The 16,107-nt window shown below is 43.2% G+C and overlaps 2 protein-coding genes across 2 annotated transcripts in view; one reads left to right on the top strand and one right to left on the bottom strand.

The window, feature by feature from the left end:
- Positions 1-1,529: 1,529 nt before the first annotated feature.
- WNT8B (Wnt family member 8B) lies at positions 1,530-5,906 on the bottom strand. Its single transcript, XM_033425795.2, has 5 exons — positions 5,794-5,906; positions 4,133-4,293; positions 3,186-3,311; positions 2,286-2,428; positions 1,530-2,075 (listed from the first exon to the last, which is right to left on the bottom strand). Exons 1-5 carry the CDS (start codon positions 5,904-5,906, stop codon positions 1,530-1,532), a joined length of 1,089 nt encoding a protein of 362 aa, XP_033281686.2.
- Positions 2,380-16,107, top strand: part of PKD2L1 (polycystin 2 like 1, transient receptor potential cation channel) — a 167,992-nt gene continuing 154,264 nt past the window's right edge. Inside the window, exons 1-2 of the mRNA XM_049697126.1 lie at positions 2,380-2,749; positions 5,864-5,998. The gene's annotated coding sequence lies outside the window, so the exon portion shown is untranslated. The remainder of the gene's footprint in view (positions 2,750-5,863; positions 5,999-16,107) is intronic.

Below are 16,107 nucleotides of genomic sequence, written 5' to 3'. Positions count from 1 at the left end.
AAGCTCCTTGGGCTGCAGAGGGTCTGTCAGGGATTAGTTCTTCCCTTCCCAGAGCCCTGTTTCACCAAGTCCCTCTTGTACTACTGCTTTCTGAGAAGAGAACCAGAAGACTCAAGCACAACCGGCAGCAAGGTCTTAGCTACTGAGAGAATGTATTAGTGGAAGATTTATGGGGCTGATTTACTAATCCTTGGCAGATTAACCTCTGTCAGGCCAGGATAACTACTTAGGCCATCAGGGAAGTGAGGCTCACAGGAGGATAGTATCCTGGCAAGGTGGGAGGGAGGAGAGGACCTAGAGGTTATATCTTATACACACTCTTCCCCATATCCCCAAGAATAAGTTCAATACCTGAAAAAAAGGCACATGTCACAGTGACTGCAATAAATTAAGGTTCAAGGTGCTGAACTTCCTATTAACAGTTTCATTACAGGAAGTTTATGTATTGAAGGAAAGTATCCAATGCCTGAATCCTGCCTGTTTGAGAACCAGGTTAGTGAAAAGTAAGAGTCCCAGCTTCTCCTTCCTCATGACCTGTCTTCAGAGGTGCAAACCAGGGTCTGAATGGGAAATTAGCTTTATTTATCTCAGTTTTGGCTCAGGGGAATAAGATCCTTTGGGGAAAGAGAAGAGGTAAAGTTGGTTGCTAGGAGGCTATAGGTTAGGAGCAGGGAGGAGGTTACTTTAAAGGGTAGGAAATGACTGGCAGTCTGCCCTTACATCATTCCTAGATGTCGTGGGTATGTGTCTGGAGCACCTTGGGTGATTGTTTAGGAAGGTCATTGCCCCACTGGCAAAGTCCATTAGAGACATGGTATCACAAGGATGAGTGGCACCCTTGGTTTTCAGCAAGTCAGCATTCTAGGGTTCCCATTTCCTCCATCTTCAACCCCTGCCTCTCGGAACCAACCTCCAAAGACATGCTTTTTCCTGGGTCAGTTTCCTCAGTATCCCTTCAGGGAAGGAAGGAAGGAAAAGGGGGAGAGAAAGCAGAGATTCCTGGGGAGTCTATGCCAGCAGTTAGGGAATCAGAAGCACAGGAGGGCCTCTGCAGAAGGAAGATGTGGCTATGGCAGAGAGCTGGCAGCAGAAAATTGAGGGGGAGGGGGTGGGGATAGGGGGAGGGGGGAAGACGGGTGAAAGAAAAAAGCCGTGTTTTCCCTGGGCCCTGCCTATCTCGGAAGGGCTCTTCCAGTTCCTAAGCTCTCCACAGGCTAGGCCAGGCATTAGGGCAGCTGGGACCGGGAGGACGAACGCCTATTCTCTTCCTACTCCAAGGAAGATCAATAGCTCAGAATCTCAGAACAGAGGTTTCTCAGACCTAAGTGCAGACAGCGCGTGGAGAGAGCAGAGGAATTGTGGAAACAGGTTGGGAAGTGGCAAGCACAGGAGAGATTGCAGCGTCTCTCTCCCTCTCGGGATCCCTGGCCTTGGTATTGTGGGGTCCCTATTCCCTAGATTCCTCTACTGCTGGGGTCTCTAAAAGAAGCCAAGGACAAATTGGGAAAGGAGAGTGGGGAAGGGGACCCTTAGGGTTTTCTCCCGGGTTTGTGCGCCGCGCCCCCCCGCGGCCGGTCCGCGCGACTGCAGAAGTACTTGGTGACCCGGCGGCGGCACTGCTCGCAGCGGACCGCGCAGCACCAGTGGAACTTGCAGTTGCAGCTGGACACGGTCTCGGCGCGGCGCTCCTCCACCGCTAGCCCACAGTCCCCGCAGAGCCGACGGCAGCTTCGGCGCTCCCAGCGGCCCAGGGCCCGGCCGCGCCGCAGGCACTCTCTGCCTTCGGTGCCCAGCAGTCCTAGCGTTTTGTTCTCCAGGCAGTAGTCTGGGGAGTCCTCCAGGTGCACCAGCTCCCTCGTGGAGATGGAGCGAAAGGTGTCTGCGATGGCGCCGCGGCCCGCCGCGCTGTTGCCAGCACCCTGCAGCAGGTCCACCTTGAGAGCTGCGTGGTACTTCTCTTTCAGGTGCGCGCCCACCTCTCGGAACTCAGGCAGCTGCAGCCAGCAGGTCTGCGTGGTGCAGCTGCCAGACACGCCGTGGCACTTACACGTGCGTTTCATGGTGCCCTTCACCGCCTGGGAAGAGAGCTAGGAGTGAGCGGGCCAGGGATTAAGCGCCTGGGGAGTGTCACCCTCTGGCGGATTGCGAGGATTCTAGCTAGTCTACGTGCCAGCCACCTCGATGCCGCATTTTCCCAATCTGATGGATGAATTGAAGAGCCGTCCGCACCTAGGGCTGGTAGTGGATGGAGCCAGCTGCCTGACCCCCGGAGCTGCAGGACTCACCTTGCGGCCAGCCTCGTTGTTGTGCAGGTTCATGGCTGCCCGAGCATCCTGTCCTGTCTCCAGGGCATCGACGAACTGCTTGGATATTGCCTCTCCGAAGCCCACGTTGTCGCTGCAGCCTCCCCACAGCCAGCCTTGGCCCCCTGGAAAAAAGGCAGTGGGAAGAAAGGACGGCCTGGAGCCTCCTGGGCTGCTGGTTCTAAGTGGGTTTGGGGGATCTGAGGTGGGGAAGGGTTCAGGTGGGGCGAGTGCCCTGTCTCCAAATTAGTTTCACCCTAGATTTGTTTTTGCCACCTTTGTGCTCCTACTTCCAGCTTCAGCCAATCCCGTGTCCCAGGACGTAAGTATCTGCCAAGTGAGGCAGGTGCCTGCTCACCCCGTTACTATGTTCCTGGCCTTTGGGCAGAGTATGCAGACCTCCGCCAGCAACTGACGTCTGGAAGGGACATGATGGTGCAAAAAAGGTGAGGAAAGCACAGCATCGAGGGGGAGAGAGAAGGGCAATTGAGATAATACGGAACAGCAGTTGGCAGTTGAGCTGCAGGGCAGAGTGTTGGAAAGGATAGTGGAGGTAAACAGTGGAAAGGAGACAGGGATAAGCAGCATGGAAGGGCATTCCCCCTATGTTTGAAACAGTAATAGGAATGATTCTGAAGGCAGGGTTCTTCCTTTATCATTATTGTGTTTAAATTAAGGAAACCACCCAGTCAGAGAAGGGTCCCCAGCTACGTTTAGCCTGGTTTGTCACTGTAGGGTTTGGGCTCAAACTGGTTCGCCCTGATTTTCCTCAGATTTAGAAGAATACAACTCTTGTTCACCCCACCAAGTACCCAGCAAGCTTTTCACTACTTAAGTGAACTTCATTGGGCTGCCCTACCCACCCTCAAGATCACTACTCACCCAGTTGCCCATTGCGGGAGTCATCACAGCCACAGTTGTCAAAATCCCCAAGGCTGCAGTTTCTAGTCAGAGTGTACATAACCCCGGCAGAACTGATAGCATGTACAAATGCTGTCTCCCGATTAGCTGACAGGAACCAAAAATTGAGTGAGTTAGAGGGAGGAGTTACAGCCCAAAGACATACCTTTAATACCATCGTTATACCTGCCTCTCCCTGTTCCGTTCTATTTCCCCACCTTTATAATGTACCTTACTCTCTTCCAGGGTCTGCTCTAGCCCTGGTCTCAGCCCTGCTCTTCTTCCTTCCCATCTTTTCAGGTCACACATTTTATGACTGAGTGGCTAGATTATTTGATATGGGTGAGATTTAGGTGGGAAAGAGCCCAAGAAAGAAATGGGGGAGAATCTGAATGTCAGGTTGTAAAGAACCCATGCCCACTTCCTCCTGGAACATTGAAGTCTGAGAGGCAGGTGCTAGTCCTGGAAAGAACCACTGATTGGCAGCTCTTTCACTTCCTTGCATGGCCGCTTTTTATCTTCTCCATGGGAATCCGGGCTCCAAGTCAGTTCCCACTTGCCCTGTACCTCTCTGCTAAGCCTGCTGAAGGAAGGGGCTAAGAGGCATGAAGATTTACGACCCCTACCTACCTTATTTATATTTTGAGGAAGCCTTTAGCCAGCCGGGAGACTGAGGGTGGTATAGGATTGGGGGTGAGGCAAGGTCCATTTGTTGAGCAGTGAGGGTGTTGGGAAGAAGGAAAAAAGCTCTATAGGTAGGAAAGAGGAGCTGGAGAAGGAACAGAGAAGATGCTGGAGAGGGAGATGACCTGAGAGCAGAGACCAGCTGAGGAACAAGGGTGTAGAGGAGGCAGGGGGCCATCCCTGGAGAGTGGGGCTCTAACCTGTGGCCAGGGGGTCCAGGGAGCTGTGGCCGAGGCTTTCCTTACCACTGCGAAGGCCGCCATGGCTGGACAGCTGCAGGGCTCTCTCAGGGCAGTTCCAGCGGTCCCAGGCAAACTGGTATTTGCATTCTTCAATACCACTCTGGGCACCAGCTGCCACGCTGCTGGAGTAGATCAAGTAAGCCTGCAGGGACACAGGGGTCAAACTTCAGACTCACAGCAACTGAACTTGGGAGGCATTTGCCCTAAAGTGGCCAAGCACCTCTTTTCCTGTGCACTCCCATCCCTCCAAAATCATGACAGAGTAAGCACTTCAAATATGCTTTTAACATCACAAATAACATCACAAATAAACTTAGGTAGAAACCTAAGCCTCAGAGAGGTGATGTAAAACAGTGTGCCCAAGGTCCCACCACTAGCAAATGTCTGAAGTAGGAATGAAAATCAGTTTCATTAGACTCTAGACCTCACTGCCTCTATTCATTATACTATTCTGTCACTCCAAAATGAGCCTCAATTACATAATTCATGAATTTTCAGCCATTTTCATCCTACTACTAGCTTAGAAGAGAACATTTTGTAAGCTGGAAATGTCCTTAGAGATCATGTAGTACAATGCCAGCACTTGAAAGATGGAAGACAGCCTCCCACCCTGCGCTGAGGAGGATGGGTGACTGTAGCCTGACACTGCGAAAGAAAACTTCTCTGGCTCTGGAAATTCTGGCCATAAATTCAGAGTCAGTATTCCTGAGTTCTTGTCCTGGCTCTGACACTAGTTTGCTGTGCGGTTTGGGGTGTGTCCGTAACCATTTCTGTGCTACAGTTTTTCTGCCTATAATATATACAGCATAATAAAAGATATAATAAAAGATATTGATATGTGTAGTCTTCAGTCAAGAAGCTGAGTGAAATCCAAATAAATCGAAGGAATTTTTTTTCTTACCTTTGGACCAGTCATCAGGAAATTGTTCACTGACCTGGAAGAGAGAAAAACCACAGAACATAATAGAGATACACCAATTCATTGCTGCTGCCAAGAGTTGTGAGAATTACTTCAGCAAATATGCAGGCACACCTCAGAGATATTACTGGTTTGGTTTCAGACCACTGCAGTAAAGGGAATATCACAATGAAGCCAGTCACGTGAATGTTTTGGTTTCCCAGTGCATATAAAAGTTATGTTTACACTATACTGTAGTCTGTTAAGTATGCAATAGCATCATGTCTAAAAAAATGTAAGTGCCTTAATTAAAAAATACTTTATTATTAAAAGTGTTAATCGTCACCTGAGCCTTCAGCGAGTCGTAATCTCTTTGCTGACAGAGGGTTTTGCATCGATGTTATGCTGCTGACTGACCAGGGAGGTGGTTGCTGAAGGTTGGGGTGGCTGTGGCGATTTCTTAAACTAAGAGTAAATTTTGCTGAATTGATTGGCTCTTCCTTTCATGAATGATTCCTCTGTAGTAGGCAGTGCTGTTTGATAGCATTTTGCCCACAGTAGAACTTCCTTAAAAACTGGAGCCGATCCTCTCAAACAGTGCCACTGCTTTATCAACTAATTTATGTAATAGTCTAAGTCCTTTGTTGTCATATCAACAATACTTACAGCCTCTTTACTATGGGTAGATTTCATCTCAAGAAACCACTTTCTTTGCTCATCCATAAGAAGCAACTTCTCATCCATTCAAGTTTTATCATGAGTTTGCAGCAATTCAGTCACATCTTCAGCCTCCACTTCTAATGCTAGTTCTCTTGCTCTTTCCACCACATCTGCAGTTACTTCCTCCGCTGAAGTCTTGAACTCTACAAAGTCAGCCATGAAGATTGAAATCAAGTTCTTCCAAACCACTGTTAATGTTGATCTTTTGACCTCTTCCCATGAATCATGAATGTTCTTAATAATCTAGAATGGTGAGTCCTTTTCGGAAGGTTCTCAATTAACTTTGCACAGATCCATCAGAGGAATCTATCTATGGCAACTATAGCCTTATAAGATGTATTTCTTAAATAATAAGACTTGAAAGTGAAAATTACTCCTTGATTTATGGGCTGCAGAATGGATGTTGTGTTAGCAGACATGAAAACAACATTAATCTCACTGAACATCTCCATCAGAGCTCTCAGGTAACCAGGTGCATTGTCAATGAGCAGTCATATTTTGAAAGGAATCTTTTTTTTTCCCTGAGCAGTAGGTCTCAACAGTGGGCTTAAAATATTCAGTAAACCACGTTGTAAACAGATGTGCTGTCATACGGGCTTTGTTATTCCATTTATAGAGCACAGGCAGAGGAGATTTAGCATAATTCTTAAGGGCCCTAGGATTTTCAAAATGGTAAATGAACATTTGCTCCAATCTAAAGTCACTAGCTGACTTAGTCCCTAAAAGAGAGTCAGCCTGTCCTTTGAAGCTTTGAAGCCAGGCATTGACTTCTCCTCTCTAGGTATGAAAGTCTAAGGTGGCATCTTCTTCCAGTAGAAGGCTGTTTCATCTACATTGAAAATCTGTTGTTTAGTTTTGCCTCCTTCATTAATTATCTTGGCTAGATCTGGAATCTGGATAACTTGCTGCAGCTTTTATATCAGCATTTGCTGTTTCCCCTTGCATTTTTATGTTATGGAGATGGCTTCTTTCCTTAAGCCTCATGAACCAACCTCTGCTAGCTTCAAACTTTTCTGCAGCTTTCTCACCTCTCTCAGGCTTCATAGAATTACAGAGAGTTAAGGCCTTGCTCTGGGTTAGGCTTTGGCTTAAGGGAACGTTGTGGTTGGTTTGATTTTCTATCCAGACCACTAAAACTTTCTCCGTATCAGCAATAAGACTGTTTCACTTATCATTCTTGTGTTCGCTGGAGTAGCACTTTAAATTTCCTTCAAGAACTTTTCCTTTGCATTCACAATGCAGCTAACTGTTTGGGGAAGAGGGCTAGCTTCCGGCCTGTCTTGGCTTTTGACATGCTTTCCTCACTAAGCTTAATAATTTCTTGCTTTTGATTGAAAGTAAGTGACTCTTGTTTTCATTTGAACACTTAGAGATCATGGTGGAGTTATTAATTGGCCTAATTCCAATATTGTTGTGTCTCAGAGAATAGGGAGGCCCAAGGAGAGGGAGAGAGATGGGAATGGCTGGTGGGTGGAGCAGTCAGAACCCACACATTTATTAAGTTTGCCATCTTATATGGGCATCGTTTGTGGTGCCCCCAAATAATTACAATAGTAACATCAATTTTTATTTTTTTGGCCACGCTGCACAGCTTGCAGGATCTTAGGTCCCCGACCAGGGATTGAACCCAGGCCCATGGCATTGAAAGCAATGAGTCCTAGTCACTGGACCGCTAGGGAATTCCCACATCAAAGATCACCATGACAAATATAAAAGTAATGAAAAAGTTTGAAATATTGCAAGAATTACCAAAATGTGACACAGAAACACTAAGTGAGCAACTGCAGTTGGAAAAACGGCACCAATAGATTTGCTCAATCCAGGGTTGTCATAAACCTTCAATTTGTAAAAAATACAAGATCTGTGAAGCACAATAAAGCAAGTCTGTAATTGAGAGGAAGAAAGGGAAAATGGTTTTTCCAAGGAAAAATTTTGCATGAGGAATCTACTTAATTTAGTTTTAAAAAAAAAAAAGAACATGTACAAAAGGAGCTAGTATTATGCTTTGCTTGGATTTTTAAAATTTCAAATACCAAAAATGTTGGGAGTAATGTTTGATCGTTATTTTGCCAGAGTGGGAAGAAAGCTAGCATTAACTTGCTACTGTCTACCAGACACTCTGCTCTCAGTATTTTACATGTTGATGTTGTTAAATCCTTACTATCTTGGGCATTGTTATCCCTAGTTTTCAAATAGGGAATCTGAGACTGAAAAAAGTTAAATATATTGTTCAAGCTCACCCAGTTAATTAGTGATTGAAGCAAGATCTGAATCCAGGTCCATCTGACTCCACAGGACTCTGAGAAGGATAGTTCTCTAATCAGAAAGAGGTAAACAGTGGAATAACTTTCTAGGGATTGAGTCATAATTAAATTCGAAGAATAAATAATCTGACTCTGGAAAATAGTTTGGCTGTTCCTTTGAAAACTAAAAATGGACTTGCCACACTACTTAGCAGTTCCACTGTTGGGCATTTATCCCAGAGAAATGAAGACTTATTTTTACTCAGGAACTTGTATTCAGATGCTCATAGCAACTTTATTCAGAATAACCAAAAATTGGAAACTACCCAGATGTCCTTCAAAGGGTGACTGGTTAAAAAAACTGTGGTACATCCATACCATGGAGTGCTACTCAGCAACAAAAAGGTATGAACTGTTGATACACACAAACACTTGGATGAACCTCAAGGAAATTAAACTGAATGATCAAAGCCAATCTCAAAAGGATACATACTGCATGATTTCATTTATGTAGCAGTGGTTAAATATGTAATTATGGAGCTAAAGACTAGATTAATGGTTACCAGGGGTTAGGGATAGGGGATGGATACCACTATAAAGTGATAACACCAGACAGTCTTGCGGTTATGACTGTGGTATGGTTTTGCAAAGCTATACATGTGGCAAAATTGCATCGAGCTATACACATACATACATATATACATACACACACACAAATAAGTGTATGTGAAACTGGTTGAAGTCTGAATAAGCTTCATGGATATTGTACTATAGCTGTAAGATGCTAACACTGGGGGAGGCTGGGGAAAGGGTGTGTGGGACTTCCCTGCGTGTTTCTTTGCAACCTTCTGCAAATCTATAATTATACAAAAATTAAAAATATACATACAGGGGCTTCCCTGGTGGCGCAGCGGTTGGGAGTCCGCCTGCCAATGCAGGGGACATGGGTTCGTGCCCCGGTCTAGGAGGGTCCCACATGCCGCAGAGCGGCTAGGCCCGTGAGCCATGGCCGCTGAGCCTGTGCGTCCGGAGTCTGTGCTACGCAACGGGAGAGGCCACAACAGTGAGAGGCCCGCGTACCGAAAAAAAAAAAATATATATATATATATATACATACATATATACATAATCTAGAGTGCCGGAGATTTGGCAAATGGACTTCAGTATAGGCATTTGAAAATTAATCCAAATATATTACCTATTATCTTTCTTTTTCCATTATAATGGGAGAAAGTAACATGGGAATCGTTATGTATTATTCCATGAAAGTTGGTGTAACCTGCATTTCCAAAGGCCAGTAAGATGCTGGCCATCACAGAAAGTCGGTTGGAAATGAAAAAGGCTAAGAAAGTTCAGTTTCTCATCAGAGGCCAAAATAGCTTGACTGGCATCATACAGAACACACACAACACCTAAAATACGGGTAGTTTTTGACAAACAGTATCAATAAACTGAGATGCTGCCATATGAGAGAAGATGGAAAAGGTTCAGAAAGAAATGTAACAGACTTTTAGAAAATCATAAAAGACTACAGAGTCTAGCAAAACCAAGGCCTACTTTTTGATGCTTGGCAAGCAAAATTAAAGAAGCAGTAAATAAAAAGAAGCAGTACTCTCTTGGGGACAGTAGTACCAGCAAAGCATAAAAATAAATTCAAAATTATGTGAATGAACTCATAATTGCCAAAGCCATTATGGGTTTGGAGATAAATTTCTGATCCGTAAAGACTAGTGTCAGACAAGTCAGCCAGTTCCTGTGCCTCAGATAAAGAAGCCTGAGCTTGCTGTGTCTCAGAACGGCAATCTTTATGTGAGGGATAACTTTTGAAGACTTTCATACGTTACCAGGCCAGACAGAGGCTAGTTCCCATTCCACAAGACAGACAGACAGTATAAGGAAAGAAAACAAAGCAACAAAATGAAGACTGGGTGGCAGCCAAAGGAGAAAGCTTAACGGTGAGCCTGGGTCAAGAGACTTCCTTTGAGAGGACACTGAGTTGAAGTCACAGAGAGTGATGAGCAGAGATGCTAGAAGATTCTTCTTTCCTCGAAGATCCTACAGTATGTAGAGATTTGTATGATATGCTGGTATAGCCTAGTTGATTAATCAATGAGATGTAATTGAGCACTTGCCATATGACACAACTGTAGGCCTTATTTGGACAATATTCCCGTAAGTTGACTTGGGTTGTTAACCCCCGAGGTATTTGCAGATATATTTGAACCACATGGCAGGGGTTACTTGTATCCAGTATGAAGAAAAGACTCCAGTATGTCCTTGCACTCCGCACCAAAGGAGGAGGGTCTTGTTCTTGATTAATGAGATGATGGCAAGGTGTCCTTTTGAGGAGTAAAATAGAATATGGATTACAGAAAGCATAGTGAATGTGTAATGTGAGGAGAGCAAAAGAGGAAAGAATTTAAGCGTTTGTATGGGTGCACATAGGGACAGTAATATGATTAAAGGAAAGATGCTAACAAACAGTGGAAGATAGAGACAGCTCTACAGAACATGGTCCATGCAGCATACTACTAGACGAAGGTGCAAGCTTCCCATTCCCTATACGTACAATTGCTGATGACACTACACAGGTTGGGTGTCAGTCAAAGGGTTTATGTCTTTCTGGACCCTCCCAACTCTTAGACCTTTTGTTAAACTCCAGACTTGCATATCCAACTATATTCCTTTTTTTTAAAGAACTAGGGTTTGAGTCCTAATTTTTTTTTTTGGCCATGCTGCACCGCACGGCTTGCAGGATCTCAGTTCCCTGAGCAGGGACCGAACCAGGGTCCCCTGCAGTGGAAGCACTCTGAGTCCTAACCACTGGACCACCAGGGAATTCCCCCAACTGTATTCTTGACATCTCCACTTCAATCTTTAATAGGCAGCTCAAACTTAACACGTCCAAAACTGAACTCTTGATCTTCGCTGCCACCATTTCAAACCTGCTCCTCCCATTGTCTTCCCTATCTAAGGAATGGACAGTTCTTTCTTCCATTGGCCGGACAAAAATCTTGGAGTCATCTTTGACCTTTCTTTCTCTCACATCCTGTATTCAGTCTGTCATCAACTCCTGCCAGCTCCAGCTCAAATTATATCCAGACTCTAACAGGTTCCCAATACCTTCACTGCTGTCACCCTGGTCCAAGCTGTCATTATCTCATGCCTAGATTATCATTAAGGCCTGCAAACTGATCCCCTTGCTTCCACCCTTATTCTCCCATAATCTATGCTCAAAAATGATTGGTCCCTTTAAAATGTGATCCACTTAAACTATAAATCAAATTTTGCCACTGTCTGCTCAAAATCCTCTAGTGGTTTTTTATCTCACATAGAGTGATAGCCAAATTCTTATTGTGGTTTATAAGATCCTATACAATCTGACACCCAGTTAGGCCTCTGGCCTAATCTCCTACTACTCTCCCCTCACTTACTCTGCTCCAGCCACACTGGTCCCTTGTTGTTCCTCCAACACACCAGGCACTCTCCAGCCTCTGGGCCATTACACTTGCTGTCTTTTCTGCCTGGAATGCTTTTTACTCAGATAGCCACATAGCTTGTTTCTTCACCTGCACTGGCCTTTTAATCAAATGTGTCATTCTCCCTGAGGTTTTCCTGGATCATCTATTTAAAAATTGAAACTTCCCCCACCCTTTTCTCTGCTCCATTTTTCTCCACAGCACTTTTCATCATCTGAACACTAGGTTTTATATCTTTATTTGTATATTCTCCTTCCACTAGACTGTAAAGCTTCATTAGGCAGGTTTTTTTTTTTTTTTGGTCTGTTTTGTTCACCAGTTATTATCAGTGCCTTGAACAGTGCCTGAGGATAGTAAGCATTTAATAAGTATTTGTTGAATGAAAGAACAAAGGAACTCACATTTAGGGGTGTGAGCAGGAAGAAGTATCATCTGAGGAAACTCAGAAGGAACAGCAATCTAGAGAGATGGGGGAAAGGAGAGAATCCTTCATTCGTGCCCAAGGTCTTACCACCATGATTATGCAATATCTCCCAAATCTTTACCTCCAACCCTGACTTCCATCTTGAGATCCAGAGCTACATTTCCAAATGAATGCTAGACTTCTCTCCTGGGAATGTATCAAATTGGGAGGACAGTATGTTTATTTTTTTTTAATTTTAACTATTTAATATTAAAACACACACTTTTCAAATAACTCCAATGCCTATTCCAAAATATTAACAATGATAATATGATATGAACACTTACGGGATATGGTTAAAACTTGTGTTTTTTCTTACAAGGGAAGCACACAGCTATTAGAAAGCACTCTCAATAACAGTATAATCCTCAAAGGTTGGGGTGGGGTGGGCAATTGGTGCAAGAGACAAGAAAATAGTAGATTATCTGTGAAAAAGTCTTCCTGGAGATTATAATTAGCCTCCCTCCCCACTCTCATGCTGGTTGAAAATCACTGTTATATTGAGAGAAAAACTCTCCTTTTTTTTTAAGAATTAAAAAAAAATTTACTGTGTGTTATTTTGAAATCAGCACAGTGAACCTAAGAAAAATAGGTAACGTAATCAAAAAGATAAAAGCAAAAGTTAAAGAATTAGAAAACAGAAAAACAGTAGTTTTATAGAGCTGTCTTTGAAAGATAATAAAACAGCAAATCTCTAGCTAGAGTCACCAAGAAAAAGAGAAACACAAATACATACAATTAAGTTGATTCATGCAAAGAAAATACTATAAAAGGTTTCAAGGGACTTCCCTGGTGGTGCAGAGGTTAAGAATCTGCCTGCCAGTGCAGGGGACACAGGTTCGAGCCCTGGTCTGGGAAGATCCCACATGCCACAGAGCAACTAAGCCCGTGCGTCACAACTACTGAGCCTGCGCTCTAGAGCCCGCAAGCCACAACTACTGAGCCTGCATGCCACAACTACTGAAGCCTGCGTGCCTAGAGCCCATGCTCCACAACAAGAGAAGCCCCCGCAACGAGAAGCCCGTGCACTGCAACCAAGAGTAGCTCCCGCTCGCCGCAACTAGAGAAAGCCCGCGCACAGCAATGAAGACCCAATGCAGCCAAAAATAAATAAATAAATATATTAAGAAGAAAATAGATTTCAATATATCCTATTTTCTTTAAAAATTTTTAAAACTACAGATGATTTTCTAGGAAACTATTACTAAATTTGCCTTATTATGAGGCAGAAAACCTGAGAGAGGAAGTTCTAGAGCCAGAGGGTCGGTGTCCCAGCTCTGCCACTACTAGCTGTGTGACCCTGGGAAGAGACTAGTCTGTGCTTAGTCACCTCAACCATAACTAATGTGGGGATGGTGTGGTAACCTCAGAGAGTTGTTGAGAGGGTTAGATGAGATAATACTTGTATAGGACAAATGACAAACTGGGGGAAATGCTTACAATATATGACACATGAAGAGCTCTTACATATTAATAAGAACAAAACAAACACAGAACTTTAAAAAAAATAAAGGACACAAACAACACAAATCCCAAAAGAAATAAAAATGGCCAGTAAACAATGGAGGAGAGTATGTTTAAAAGTTAACTCATCTTCCGTGCCAAACTAGCCACTTCTCCTGACTTTACTAGTTTTTTTTCCCCAGTTTCTCTCAATCCATTCTCAACATCCAATCAGTTATTACAACCTGTGTGTATTTTACCTTTTTTTTTTTTGCAGTACGTGGGCCTCTCACTGCTGTGGCCTCTCCCGTTGTGGAGCACAGGCTGCGGACGCGCAGGCTCAGTGGCCATAGCTCACGGACCCAGCCGCTCCGCGGCATGTGGGATCTTCCCGGACCAGGGCATGAACCTGTGTCCCCTGCATCGGCAGGCGGACTCTCAACCACTGCGCCACCTGGGAAGCCCTATTTTACCTTTATAATATTTTTCACATACCAGTTCCCTCTTTTCTTTCTCGCTACCTCGGTGACTCTCATTGTCGCAGCCTTAGTTGTGGCCTCCGACCTAGACCACTGTAGAAGCTCCACTAATAAGACTTCTCTACATAACATTTTTTATCCCATTTAATTCAATGTAGAGTCTGTAGCTAGATCAATCTTCTGAAAGCCTGATTCCGATGTCATCCTACTCAAGAATCTTTTGTAGTTCTCCAACTCTGGACACTCAAGGCCCTCCATAATCTGACCGTACATACCTTTCCAACCTCATTTCCCATTAAATATCCCTACTTGTCCAGTCCTCTAGTCAAGCTGAACCAGTTGCTATTCGTGGAAGTCCATGCATTCATGCCTCTATACCTTTGCTCATGCTGTTCTGTTAAATCTTACCTATTCTTAGTATTTTCAACCAATAGTGCTGAGACAACTGGATATCCACATACAAAAGAATGAGGTTGGATCTCTACCTCATACCATATAAAAATTAACTAAAAATGGATTATAGACCTAAATGTAAGAGCTAAAACTATAAAACTCTTAGAAGAAAATACAGGTGTAATTTTTCATGACCTGGAGTCAGGCAATATTTTTTTAGATATACCAAAAGTACACATAACCAAAGAAAACAGATAAATTGGACTGAATCAAAATTAAAATCTTTTATGCTTCAAAAGACACAGTCAGGAAAGTAAAACGACAACCCACAGAACGGGAGAAAATGTTTACAAGTCATATATCTGGTTAGACACTTGTATCCAGAACATATAAAGAGCACTTACAACTAAAGAGTAAAAAGGCAAATAACCCAATTTGAAAACAGACAAAGGACCTGGATAGACATTTCTCCAAAGAAGATATACAAATGGCCACTAAGTACATGATAAGATGCTCAACATTGTTAGTCATCATGGAAATACAAATAAAAAACACAACAAGAATTCTCACCCACTAAACTAAAATTAAAAAGACTATAACAAGTGTTGTCAAGGATGTGGAGAAATCAGAACCTTCATACATTGCTGGTGGGATTAAAAAATGGTGCAGCTACTTGGAGAATAGGCTGGCAATTCCTCAAAAGGTTAAACAAGGAGTTACCATATGACCCAGCTATTCCACTCCTAGGTATTTACTCAAGAGAATTAAAAACATGTGTCCAACAAAAACTTGTACATGAGTGTTCATAGCAACATTATTCATGATAGCCAAAAAGTAAAAACAACCCAAATGTCTATCAAATGATGAATAGATGAATAAATTGTGGTCTATTCATACAATGGAATATTATTCAGCTGTAAAAAGTAATGAAGTACTGACAAGTGCTACAACATGGATGAATCTTGAAAATATCATTCTAAGTGAAAGAAGCCAGACACAAAAGGCCATAAATTATATGATTCCATTTATACAAAGTGTCCAGAACAAGCAATTCCATAGACACTGCAAGAAGATTAGCAGTTGCCAGGGACTGAGGGATGGAAGAATGGGACGTGACTGCTAATGGATAAGGGGTTTCTTTTTAGGGTGATGAAAATGTTCTAAAATTGATTGTGGTGAGGGTTGCACAAATTTGTGAATATACTGAAACCCATTGATTTGTACACTTTAAGAGGGTAAATTTTATAATTTATGAATTATATCTCTATAAATATGTTAAACACCTTACTTATTCTTAAATTAGTATCTAGCTCAAAAGCCACAGTCAGAATTTTTCAAGACTCACAGCATCATTTTTCTGCCTCACATAAAGGTTTTCCTTTATTCCCTTATAATCAACTATAAATGGAGCCTGCCTTAATTATCATTGTATCCCTTCCAGCTCCTAACATAGTTCCTTGAACATAGCAAGTACTCTATAAAAGCAAGTTAAAGGGGTTTGAAAAAATAATCGAAGGGTCATCAGAATCAACAGAAAATTCTAGGATTAAAGGGACTGAAAAAGGATTTGGGGGACTATGAGAACGAAGTCTGTGGCAAGCCTGTGTTCCCACTAATTTTCTAGCATTGTGAGCAGATGAGCCTGCTACATTCACAGAAGGTTATTCCACAAGAGCAACAGACAATGAACACTGAGCAGATGTATACAGAGGTTGATGTTATAATCAAAACTTTTACCAAAGTCAATCTGACACGCTTAATGCTATATGTAATTGTTATTGTGCTTCATAGTAATTAGGCATAAGTAGTAAGCAATTTACATAAATAACTGTAGTTAGTTTTGCTTTTACACTGCCAAAT

This window comes from Orcinus orca, chromosome 14, assembly GCF_937001465.1.
Source record: "Orcinus orca chromosome 14, mOrcOrc1.1, whole genome shotgun sequence".
Lineage (NCBI taxonomy): Eukaryota > Metazoa > Chordata > Mammalia > Artiodactyla > Delphinidae > Orcinus > Orcinus orca.
This window is presented reverse-complemented; position numbering and strand designations above follow the sequence as displayed.

Coding starts and splice junctions, on each gene's coding strand:
- WNT8B (XM_033425795.2), bottom strand. CDS start 5,906: ATGGCTGACTTTGTAGAGTTCAAGACTTCAGCGGAGGAAGTAACTGCA. Junction 4,294..5,793: donor GAAGATGTGACTGAATTGCT/GCAAACTCATGA, acceptor GTGAGTCTGAAG/TTTGACCCCTGTGTCCCTGC. Junction 2,429..3,185: donor CTCCCGCAATGGGCAACTGG/GTGAGTAGTGAT, acceptor CCTTTTTTCCAG/GGGGCCAAGGCTGGCTGTGG.